Source organism: Anser cygnoides, chromosome 23, assembly GCF_040182565.1.
Source record: "Anser cygnoides isolate HZ-2024a breed goose chromosome 23, Taihu_goose_T2T_genome, whole genome shotgun sequence".
Classification (NCBI taxonomy): domain Eukaryota; kingdom Metazoa; phylum Chordata; class Aves; order Anseriformes; family Anatidae; genus Anser; species Anser cygnoides.
Genome location: NC_089895.1, coordinates 7,916,509 through 7,928,783, shown reverse-complemented (window position 1 = coordinate 7,928,783; position 12,275 = coordinate 7,916,509). Strand labels below are relative to the sequence as shown.

The 12,275-nt window shown below is 51.6% G+C and overlaps 2 protein-coding genes across 2 annotated transcripts in view; one reads left to right on the top strand and one right to left on the bottom strand.

The window, feature by feature from the left end:
* Window positions 1-7,839, top strand: part of NPHP4 (nephrocystin 4) — a 32,656-nt gene extending 24,817 nt beyond the window's left edge. The window contains 11 exon segments of the mRNA XM_066982140.1: window positions 8-234; window positions 440-629; window positions 934-1,014; window positions 1,133-1,289; window positions 1,706-1,791; window positions 2,923-3,008; window positions 3,439-3,610; window positions 5,071-5,250; window positions 6,753-6,794; window positions 6,796-6,897; window positions 7,187-7,839. Coding sequence (XP_066838241.1) covers window positions 8-234; window positions 440-629; window positions 934-1,014; window positions 1,133-1,289; window positions 1,706-1,791; window positions 2,923-3,008; window positions 3,439-3,610; window positions 5,071-5,250; window positions 6,753-6,794; window positions 6,796-6,897; window positions 7,187-7,327 — 1,464 coding nt within the window. The 3' untranslated portion in view covers window positions 7,328-7,839.
* Window positions 1-12,275, bottom strand: part of KCNAB2 (potassium voltage-gated channel subfamily A regulatory beta subunit 2) — a 289,172-nt gene that overhangs the window by 53,087 nt on the left and 223,810 nt on the right. The gene's annotated exons all lie outside the window — the stretch shown is intronic.

The following is a 12,275-nucleotide window of genomic DNA, read 5'->3' as shown; positions in this document are numbered from 1 at the left end:
CCTGCAGGGCCGGCACGAGCAGTGCCTGCAGCGCTTGCGGGACCTGCAGGTGATCAATGCCTACCGGGAGCGTACCAAGAGCGAGAGCATCACCCAGATGCTCAGCCAGGCCATCACCGCCACCCACACTGTCTATGCCGTGCTGGGGACGGCTGAGTTTTTCGAGTTTGCTCTGAAGAACCCCTACAGCGTCCAGCACACGGTGACGATCGAGTTTGACCACCCCGAGCTCAGGTAGGGGACAAAAGCCATCCCCCTGTGTGTGCTCACAGTGCCTGAGCTGGGGTCTGTCCCCGCTGGCTGGGGGCCTGTTCTCACAGTCCCCTCCCCAGTTTGGTGCTGGATTCCCCTCCTGCCGTACATCCGGAGCAGAGGGATGAGGGGGTGGCACCCACTCCCATCCAGCTCTCACTGACAGCTCTGCCTCTCGCTCCTCCAGTGTCATACTGGACCCAAGGGAGTGGCGGCACTTCAAGGAGCTGACGAAGGCGGCTACACCGCTGGAAGAGGACATGTTCCACCTTCGTGATGACCTTAGGCCCCAGGTCTACCTGCGTCCCAAGGAGACCGTCCACATCCCGTTCAGATACCAGACGTTCTCGGCAGAGCCGGCTGTCGCAGCGGTGCCGGTATGCTGGGAGCTGTGCTGTGCTCAGGACCACTGCGTGCCCAGAGAGCAGAGTGAAGGGAGGCTCCCTCCTCCTCCCTGCAGGGCTAACCATCGTGCCAGCTGGCTGTAGTGCCCTGCCTCTCTTACCCCCATTTTGTGCTGTTTCTGGTAGGAAGCGAAGAATTGTATCCTTAATTGTTTCCCTCTGCTTTATTTTCTTATGTAGTGTAGGCCTGTTCTGGCTGCGTGGTAGAATTGCCAAGGAAATATTGATTACGTGTAGTGGGGCTTCATCCTGAGACAAACTGCCCTGTGTCCCGCAGGGGCCGGCGGGGCTGAGCGCCGGGGACGATGCAGCCACCACCTCCTGGCAGCCTGGGGCCATGCAGACGAAGCACATCCAGGTGGGAAGCAGGGGAACTTCGGGCTGTTGGCTGCCACAGCCTGGGAGCCGCGGAGGTGCGGTGCTGAGCCCTGGGAGGTATTTCCTTGCCTGCTGCTGAGCTGCTTCTCCCTTGGCAGGTCACCTTCCGCGTGAGCGGGGGGAAGCCCATCGCGCTGCTGCGGGTGAAGGTGGAACCCCGTCCCCACGTGGTGGACCAGACCTTCAGGTTCTACCACCCCGAGCTCACCTTCCTGAAGAAGGCCATCCGGTTGCCGCCCTGGCACACGCTGCCAGGTGACGCCTGTCCTACCGGGGGGACCGGGCTGCGCGGGGCTGGGGCTTGGAGCCTCTGTGGGAGGAGGGAATTAACCCAATTAGTGAGCCGGCGTTAATATGCAGGGCTCTGTTACCAGGAGGCCGCCTTGGAAGTGCGGGTGGCATCCAAGAGCAGATTTCTACCATCAGAGACAGTTTCTCTGCTTCCTTATGTCTTCAAGGCCTTTCATGATTTTTGTTGTGGCCTTGGGCTCCCCTGCTTGGTTTTTATCCATCTGCTTCTGTTGATTTATGCTTTGTTGAACCAGTGTGACCCGGTAGTTCTCTGGTAGCGTAACATAAGGGATTCTAGCTTACAGCTGCATGATAGTGTAGAGTAAAACATAAACAGAGAAAATGCTAAATATTGTTTCATCTGTCTTTCTCCTTCACAGGCGCTCCGGCAGGGATGCCGGGTGGGGAGCCGGAGATGTATGTTCGCTGCAGTGACCCTAACATAATTTGTGAAACCAAAAATATGGTACCGGTTACACTTAGACATCAGTTTGTCTTTTGTATCCTTCTGCTGTGGTTTGTTGTTTTAATCAGCAGATAAATGCCTTGCACCCATGGCAGCATTTCGATTTATCAGTCTATAGTAATGAAATACTGGCAGTGATTAAGCTGGAATTGCCCTTTATTCCCAATTAAAATGAGCTGCATTGTTTTTGCAGCTGAAGCCTAATGTTGTACCTTATCACATCATGCAGCAGCCTGTACTAGCTTGTCCTTACGAGGAAATACTAAATTCAAAACACTGGTGAAAAGAAGCCTTTTGTCAAGGTGCTAGGTAGACATTTTCCCCTCTACTTGGGAGCATCCACACCTGCTGGCGGGCACGAGGTGCACTAGCAGTGTGTCTGCTGCGTGTGGGCAGCGAAGCTGCTGTCCGGCACTGGGCCACGTTTTCCTCTGATGCTTGGTGGAAAGGGGGATGTCATGGGAGATGTGTCTGTATACATGCACTGCCTGATGACTCCCTTCTGGTATGTTCCTGTAGAGCAAGTATTTCAAGACTAGTTCCAGCCCTTCTCCCTCCTGGGCTGGTGCAGACACTGAAAATCAATGCTGGTGATTTCCTTCCTTCATTACTCTTTGGCTCAAGCCCTAGAAGTTCTTCACCCAGAACTCACGCTGTGGTTCTCCCAAGAGCTGCTTTTGTTTTGCAGTTTCTAGCAAAGGTTTGAAGTTTGCAGGGCTTTCTTTTCTGCTGGTTGAGATAGAAATGAAAAAATAAATGTGTGCATATAAATGCAGATGGTAATGGAGGGTAGTTGCTAATTGCTAGTGCAGGAATACGTTTGTGTAGTAATTGGATTATGGCTTGTTAGAAAACTTGGGGAAAATTTGCCAAAATTTGATTACAGGTGCAGACCTGGAATGCAATAGTCATTTGTATCCTCTTTTGTAATTAAAAATACTGGAAGAGCTCAACCAAGCTGTATAATAATGTAATAACATAGGTTTTAACTAGGTCCTGAAAGCATCTGCTTTTGTAAGTGGGTTGGTAGTGGTTTTTTTTCCCTTAATGGAAAGGAAACCCTGGAGTCCTCATTAGCTGGTTTGATCTCTAGGTTAGCTATTCTAACGATGCTCTGATTTCTGTATGCAGGGTCCCGGGGAACCACAGGACGTCTTCTTAAAAGTAGCTGGAGGACCAAGCCCACAGATCAAAAAATTCTTTGTTGCTATTTATACGTAAGTAGCAGAACCCAAAAAGGCAGAAGGAAACCCAGAGCACATGGCAGAGCAGGAGGGGTGTTTGTGCAGAGGTTTTCTTGCTCATTGTTCCCAGGCCCAACTTGCTTCCTTGACCAGCAGAGAGCTGGGCAGGAGGCATCCCGAAATACTTGTTTGCAGTTTATGGCTTTAATCTTTTTTCTAAATAAGCTGTCTTCCATGGCTAGACCATTTGATGTGTGCAAGCTAATTCATTATCTCTGCATTAAATGTTAGTGTCGCATTAGCTTTAGGAATGGGTAGGACAAATTCTTCTGAAGACGCTTGCCCAGAGTTGGGTGTTGGCTTGGGGTAACGACGCTTGTCCCAGCAGAACCCTTTTGTGTTCAGTCCCACTGCTGTTTCGTTGCCCCTACCTCTGAGCGCCGCTCCGGTGTCGCCGCTGCAGGGACGCCTGGCTGGCCGCGCCGCTGCGCATCTGGCAGTTCTACCTGCACTCCCTGCAGCGCCTGGACGTCAGCTGCACCGCCGGGCAGCTCGCCCGCCTCGCCCTGCCGCTGCGCGGCACGCGGGCCCTCCGGAAGGTGAAGGCGTTCTCCTCGCATCCCCATGAGCTGAAGGTAACCCGGCTGCTGCCCTGGGCACCGTGCCGTGGGGGCAAGGCTTCTTGTCTGGGCTGAGGGGCTGTGAAATCCCACACGGCTCTGACGAGCGGTGGACTTGGCTGACAATCCCGGTGAAATACCCTCTCGGAAATGAAACGCATCCCGTTTGGAAATATGAACAATTCCTCTGCCAGAGAGTGTTGGTGATAATTACCTTTTGATTAAAGCTGCCATGTGTAGGATCATTGGTACAAAGTCCCAGAGGGCAAATTATCTGCATTAATGAGACTATCTGAAGACTAATAATGTCTTTAGAATTCATTTAGTTATAATTGAAAATGTGAATAACAAAAGGAACAAAAACTCCATTACTGTCCCATAAACAAAAGAAACAATCTTGACTCCTGAAGTCTGGAGAAAGGAATGAGTCCTGTAGAGCTGGGAAGTTTATTCACCATAGGCATTTCTTGTCTGTTTTCTTTCATGATTTAGAAATCTGCTAGTAGCCTAAAAAGTGTCACTTTAATATGTCAAAGTCTTTTTGCTGTCTCAAGCAGGAAGCTCCAGCAACGAACATAGCCTGTCCTTCCCTCTGAGCAAGCCAGGCAGTTTGCTAATGCATATTGTACTGATAGCTCTCGCAGAAAAGTTTTTTAAGCAGCGGTAGGATTTTTACAAAGACTGATTATAAAAGGATGAGTATAACCCAAGGACCCTTGGCAGGCTCTCACATACCTCCCTTTGAAAGGGAGGAAGCATCAGAAACATCATGGTACATAACATGCAGGAAAAACAAAATCCACGAGGTCAGGGGACTGCCTGCGCCCTGTGTTATGCTGGCACTGCACGCTGGCCGTGCTGATGGCAGTGCATTTGATCCTGCAGCAACATCCAAAAGCAAGCAGTGAGGGTGAGGAAAGGTCCAGCCGCTGGAACAGTCACTGTTAACACCCATTTGAATGAGCGAAGCGCAGGTTGGTGTTGGCACAGAGGCTGTACCACAGCCAGTCCCAGTTTATTAGTGTAGGTGGGGTTAAATATTTGTGTCAGAGGTGCACTTTTTTTTAAAGTGTAATCAAATCTAATTTGTATTCCCAACTGGATGTTATGGAGGTGCAGATTTGCTCCCAGTTGTTGCTTGCCAAGGGGTGACAGCCTGTTTTTCTAAAATGTTCCTGTGATGATCTGCATCCAAGTTTGTCTTAATTTATTCCTCTGCTGCCTCTAAGGCAGGGGGTTTCTAAGGATGCTGGCGATAGCTGTGAGCAAAGCATCCCTGATGCCATCTCTTCTCATCTAGGACATCCTCTACTTTATTCTTTATGACATAGAGCATTATGAACCTGAGGTCTGAGGTGCTGGTGGGACCTTCTGATCATTCCTGTTGTGAGCGACAGACAGAGGGCCACTGCCAGCCTAAAAAGATGTTTGGCCATTGAGTTCTGCTGCTGCTCCATGGTATTTGTTTTCTGCAGGTGGATCCAGAAGGAGTGTTTGTTCTGCCCCCGAATGGCGTCCTGGACCTGTATGTTGGCGTGAGGCCTCGGCGGGCTGGCAGCAGGTTCATCTACCTCAACCTGGTGGACGTGGAGTACCACCAGCTGGTGTCCTCCTGGCTGGTCTGCGTCTCCTGTAGGCAGCCTCTCATTTCTAAGGTACGGCAACTCTTGCAATGGACTGAGGGCACAGCTGTGGACTGGAGGTCTCCATCCTGCCAATAATCTGGGGCTGTCTGCAACTTAATACTTTATTTACGACTATTTTTTTTGGTACTTGTCACCCTGGCATCTGCTTTTTCCTCCTTGTGTAAGGAAGGGCGTATGCCAGGTGCTGGGAAGCAGTCCTGTGGTGTTATTGATCTCTGGATGAGTGCTTGGTCTTCTTGCAGACACTTCCATTATTTGGAACTGTCATGGGCAAGGATCATAAAGCCAATTTTTTTAAGAATTACTGACAGATTAGAGATTAACTGTCTTCTGAGTTACTCCTAAAGCAGCATTGCAGAATAACTCTGGAGCACTTGTCTTTACCTGCCAGAATTGCAAGAACGTGGTATTTCTGAACCCAGGCAAGAAACACTGACCTCTGGTAGAGCCAGAGGAATGGCTGTGATGAGGAGGATTTCCTTTTCTGTATGAACTCTACCCATTCTTCCTGTTACTATTTCTATCTCCCCATTTCACTAAGGCACTGGAGCACACATTTAGCCCTCCAGTGCTTGAATAATCTCACTGAAGACCATCATAAAATATCTGTCAGACTGTTTTGAAGGTAATTCCATGCTGAGGAATGTCAACTCTGAAGTATACCCAGTTGTGAAATTAAAGTTACAGCATGCTGCTTTCTATTAGCACTGTGCTGGCTTAGGACTTTGCTCAAAGATAGAAAATTAGATTTCCTAGTTAATGTGTTCATTTAAAAAATGTTTTCCTGGAACACTCTGTACTGGGGGAAGTTAAGATCAGCATTTAAACTGATGCTGTGCTGCCCCTGATGAGTGCCAGCCCCTCTCCCTGTGCTCTGTCATGTTATCAGTATTAGCACTATGGCTATCCCTGTGGAAATAAATTAATTAGTTGGAGAATTAGTTGGCCAGTTGCAGCTGCTCCCCTGGCCCTTTGTCACTCAGTCTCATAATTATTTCGGCGCATGTGGTGATGCAAACTGCAACTTGAAGAGGATGCTTTCACTCAGAGCTTGCTCCATTTTTTCCTGATGGAGGTCGAATGTTACATGGAGAAGGGGAGAGGGGAAGAGAGGACGCAGGGCAGTGTGTCCCCCCGGGGTCCCTGCGTTGGCAGCTCTGTCTGGGTGCTGCTGCAGGTGTCCTTGGAGTGGTTCTGTGCAGGGTCATGCTGGCTGCGGCCCCGCTGTGCCCACCTAGGCTGGGCAGCCCCAGCGCTGTCCTTCCATGAACAAAGCAGCCTGGCCTGGGTGCTGGGTAGCTCCTGTGGGGGCCTGGCAAAGTGGCCCAGGACCCTGCGCCTGTGTCCTGCTTTGTTTCATGCTCCAAGAACCAAAATCAGCAAAGGAAGTGATTCTTTGCGTTCCGCTCCTGTGAGATCCCGCTTGTATCCTCTGCTGTGGTTAGTGTCATGTGGTGCTGATGCCTTTGTGTCCTGTTCCTGTGCTCGTGTCCTGTTCTGTGCTCCTACAGGCGTTTGAGATAACGCTCCCCGCGGGCGGCGGGAAGGGGCTCCAACAAGCGCATCACCTACACCAATCCCTACCCCACTCGGAGGGTGTACTTCCTGGGCACCAGCCGCCCCGACCTGCTGCAGTTCAAGGAGGATTCCTTCGAGGTACTGAACTGCTGCGTCCCCTCCTGTGAAACCCCCGGACAAAGTCTCCTCCTGTGCCGGGGCAGCTGCAGGGCTCGCTGGTGAAGGAGGCAGAGGAAGGCGCCCTGCGGGAAGGGGCACCCACGGGGTGTACGGCTCTGCAGGAGGGGTGGGAGGCCTGTTTGGGCCACCCCGAGGGCTGGGGCTGGCTGCGTGGGTGTGTTTGTGGTTCTGCTGACGTGGTGGGGACAGGCACGTCAAGGAGGCAGTGCTCAGGTTGCCTTCCCTTCTCCTGTGTGCTTTTCCACAGGTTGCCGGCGGGGAGGTGTACACCATCGGCTTGCGGTTTGCCCCGAGCCAGAGCACAGGTGAGGAGGAGATCCTGATCCACATCAATGACCACGAAGACAAGAATGAGGAGACCTTCTGTGTGAAGGTTGTGTACCAGTGAGACTGGGCAGGGCGCTGCTCCAGCAGCGCAGCAACTTCCATGGCATCTGCCGCGCCACCCGGCAGCACTAATCCATCTCATCCGTGCCTCCTCCGGTTCTGAATCCTCCTCGACCACGTTGTCTGCAAATAGGCGATGTGCTGGACTCCTCGGTGAGCCCAGCCCTGTGCAGGAACCCACACTCCCTGGTTCTCACCTCACCACTGGTGAGCTGTGAGGTCTCACTTGCCTTATGGTGAGTGCTGGTGGTGGTCCTGGCTGCCCTCCGTCAGCTCAAAATGGGGGGATGAATGTTTTTGCTACTGTGTCACAACTGCAGAAGAATGTCTTTATTTTTGTTAAGCATTATATATTTCAGGTGTTTGATTTTTAACTTAAAGTTTGCATATCTGAGTGCAGAATATTTTTAAAATATTTCTTACTGTGCACTGAACTTTGTACAAATGGAAACAATTTTCTGGAGTTTTAAATACTTTTTACTCATTCTAGATCAATTAAACGTGCTGCACAGACCTGCCACAGTGCTGTCATTTCCTTCTGCTGGAGGTCAGAACCCTTCCAGTCCCTCTCCAGTAGCTGCTGCTGCGAGCACCGGGCTCGCCTTGCATGTGGCGTGCACCGCTGGCTGCACCTCGGTGGGGGGTGCTCGGGGTCCCCTGCCTTCCTCCCGCTGCCCGCACGGTGCCGGTGCCAGCCCCTTCTGCACGCCTGGGTCAGGGCTGAGCCTTCAGCAGTGGGGTGAGGAGAGGGGCTGAGGGGCAGCTGTGGGCTCTCTGCTGCAGCAGCAGTGCTGCACCCAGACATGTGAGTCCTGGCAATTATGGGAGAATAACACATGCGCTGGCACATCTTGGGCTGAGGAATGATGGCTCTCTCCCAATATGTTTTAATCTTGTTTGCTAGGTACTTAAAAGCTCCCACTATTCCTCACTAGTTTATACTGCGTTTATTTCTGTTAAGTCATAGTCATTAGTACTCAGAAAACATCTAGCACTACCTAATTTTCTGATCACTCCATTTTCGTTAATGGATTAGAAGGAAATGGCTGAAACGCATCCTGCTGATTGTGAGTCTGGCAGGATTTTAATTTATTGGCCCCTTTTTACAGCACTGACTTGTGTTTGGCCTTGACATATAACTATTGGAAATCCACAGCAAGTTTTACTGAGAAGATTCATTATAGTCACTCTGTGGAAGAAAAAAAGAGGCAAGAACAAAGGCAGATGAGCAAGAGAGACAGGGAGAGGTCTCAGGTGGGGGTGGCTGGGGCCTCCAGGCTGCTGCCCTGTGATCTTCCACCATAAATGTCTTAGTACCTCGCTCTTTTTGCAGAAATAAATTTCCTCAGCCAGATCTGACGTGGTTGTTGAACACTTCAATTAGATCATGCTACTGGGAGCAGAAGGCGCTCGAGCATGAGACCGGAGCGGGACAGGGGCCTGGGCTGCACCACTCGTCTTCCTGCACGGCCACGGAAGACAGCCTGTGAAATCCCAAACAAAAACCATGCAGGATAGCTCACTGGCTTTTGAGTTCAGTTTTGGGTATCTTGTGATTTCTAGCAAAGGATCAGTGATACGGTATTTTGCTATTTACTTCCCTGACAGTTATTTGGGAGTTTTTCAGTATCTGGAACACCTGCCCCATCTGCAAATTCTGGATAAGCATGTGTTTGCTGGAGGGCAGGCTCATGTTGCAGCTTAAATCCCTGTTTGATTAAGGCTTTGCCTGTTGCATTTTCACCAGCTGTTCGTGACCGGCTACCAACATCCTCCCTTCGTGTCCCTCTGCTGTGGCTGCTGGCGGCAGGCAGGGTCCTCACCAGTGACTGCTGACCCGGAGAGATTTATGTGCACGTGGAAGCCATGTGGCTGTTCCTTACGGGGTATTAGGCTGATGAATCGGTAGCCCCAATTAAGTCGTGTGCTGAGTTACTCTGCCTCCCTTGGACTGATCGGAAATGACAGCTAATATTTTAAAAATTATTACACTGTCTACAGCACAGAGAGGCCCCTAAGTTGGGTTATTAAAGTAGATTAGGTGAATAATTTTCATTACGTTTTCATATAATAATATTTCTTAAGGATTATGAATGAGTCGGTGCTTTATCCTTGGCTGCTGCAGACAAGGAAGCTCCATAGGTGTATTAAGCACCGCACGTTTATAGCGGCGAGTAAATTATTTGCTGGTAGGAAGGCGAATGCCGACGCAGGGATTTGAGCTAAACTGGCGGCTCAGCAGTCACACGGTGATGGAATGCGATCGGGCGCTGCGCTCTGCAGCTCTCGCTGGCAGATGCAATTAAGATACGTGGTGCCTGCCCACGGGCAGCGTTAGCCCTGCCCACACCTCTGGTCCTGCCTGGCCTTCTGTCTGTCCGTCTGTCTGTCTGCCTGGCTCGTATGCAGCTGGGCACGCCGCATCTCGCTGCTTTTGTGCAACCTTCCTTTTAGCCGGGGTGCTAATTATCCCGAGCTGATGGGCAGGTATTAATCCAAGGAGGGTGTGTTACCAAAGGCCGGGCAGCACGCTGGTAGCGCGCTCTCTGACTTGCAGCGCTGTTTAAGGAGCCCACTTGTCTGCGGAGCAAGAAATCATCCCTCTTTAACAACAGGCAGGTATGTCGGGAGCCGCTCTGCGTGCCCACAGTGATGAGCCTGGCCCGTGCTGCCTCCCTCCCGTCCGGGCTAGATTAATGCTAATGGCTTTGTTGCAGATGACGAAGCGGTAATGAGATTACTGAATTATTTACACACGCTTCTATCTTTAGCAGCACGGTTTAAAGGTGAGCGGGGGAAGCAGCGGGGCTGGCGTGGTTCCGGCTCTGCCCCACACACCGAGGGTCTGTGCCCCCGGGGGAAGTAACGGGGGTGCATGCGGGGAAGAGGAGGAGCGGGAAGGGAAGGGAAGGGGGTGAGGGGGCGGGCGGTGCCCCCGGGCACGGTGCCCCCCTCGCGGGGTGCTGCGGTGCAGTCGTTGCACCAAGCTGGTACGTGCGGCGATGGTTCCCCTCACTGCGGCTCTGCTTCCTGACAGTAACTGTAAAGACTTTGGGTTGTCTGTAGGTAATCCGGCACTGTCAGAACATCCCCTTAATAGCAATGAGATGGAAGCCCTCAGATTCATCTCATTTTGTTTCCAGCCCAGATCCAGGACATCTCGCAAAGCTTTGGGGTTTCCTGCTGCCCCACATGTCCAGTGAGGGGATGCAGATGAAAACCAAGCTCCCCTTTCCAGGCCAGAATACATTTCTTATGGCAAGCGAAGTACCATAAATCTTTGTAGGACTTTAATGTACCCTGCTGCTGCCTATCAGTTTGTTCTCACTACATTAGCTTTAATTAAGCAATGTACTTTCTTTGAACTTAAACCTGGGCCGAGCTGCCTGCCGGCTTTCATTTAAGGGCACCGAAGTGGGGGAGTCCCAGGGCTGGTGCCACAGAGACCCTCCTTCGGCCCTGAGGAGGCTGAGAGCCTCGGCCGAGGCTGCAGGAGGAGGAGGAGGAGGAGGAGGAGGAGGAGGAGGAGCTCTCAGCACCCGCTGCGGGCGCCTGTGCTCTCTGGGGCAATGGCAGGGGAGGAACGATTGTGCTGCTTTTGTTCATGCTTGCTAATGAAGTTGTCCCCGTTAATGACAATAAACTCATATCACCGTGCACTTAACATGCAACTTGTTATTCTCTTCCTATTTCATTCATGTCAGGAAGAAAATTGGATTTCAGTAATGACATAATTAATTCACCCTAAAAATCTCGGCTCGCATCTCATCACTGAGACATGCAGGGAAGAAACAGTTGGGAAATACTTCCTTGGTCTTCGCTCCTGTGACCGCTGTGCCCTCTCCAGGGTACGCAGGAGCCCCCTGGGGGACCCGAGCATCGCTGGCTTTGCCTCTGGGCTGCTGGGACCTGGGCAGGCTCAGTCAGGCGAGGGGCATCTCCAGGAACAGACCTCACGCGCCCATGCCTTGGTGCTTGGCACTGCAGCATCTGTTAACGGGGTACAACGGCACGCCTGGTTCAGCAGGCTGCTGCCATCCCTGCTCCCAGCCCGGGCGTGCGCTGCGTGGCAGCTGCGGTGGGACAGGTGACGGGCGATCACGCTGGTGAATCAACACGCTAATGGGCTGAGGCCTTGCGAGGCCTCTCCGAGGGGCATGCAGGGAACATATGCTCAGAGAAACCTTGTAAACCGCTGCCTTTTCCTGCTGCTCCTTCGGCGCTTTGTTGCAGCCAGTCCTCCCGCAGCCTCGCAGCGCTGATGTTTCTTGAGGAATGTAAATTGAAGGCTCCGGAGCCGCTCTTTAATTGAGCTAATTTTATAGGGGTCACGCAAAGGTTGCCGAATTGACTAGAGGTGAAAGAAGGAACTCTCTGAATCTCTGCCAGGTACTTAATCCAGCTTTTGAAGGCTTCGCATGTCTCATTTTGATTCTGCTTATGCCCTTGCCTCCCTGTGCGGCTGCGTCCTGGCTGGGTGCTTAGAAGATGCTCTGAAGCATCCAGCACGGGACCGGAAGGCACTGAGCAAACCTTTCCCATAAAATACTGAAATGTCTGGGGAACACGGGGAAGAGCAGCTTCAATGGGAGAAGACAGCTTGCAGGGACAGCCGCTGGTGTGAGGTTTCTTCTTGCTGCGAGGCAGCTTCCAAGGATGAGGGCGGTGGCAGCGGCAGCGCTGCGGTGACGTGCTGGTGATGCATCAACGGCAGCTCGTGGCGGCCCGAACATTTCAAACGTTTCTGTGGTGTAGGAGCGGGTGCTGCCAGAAATCCCGTTCTGATGATTGTATGCAGGCAATGTCACGTTTAAATCTAATTCATTTTTTTTTCATCAGGCACATCCCTTCAAGTGTGGAAAGGCTCTGTTAATTATTTACATTCGGCTCATATTTCTGCCTGTCTGCATTTCTTGTGGCCACCAAGATCTGGAAAAAAGTACAGGAAA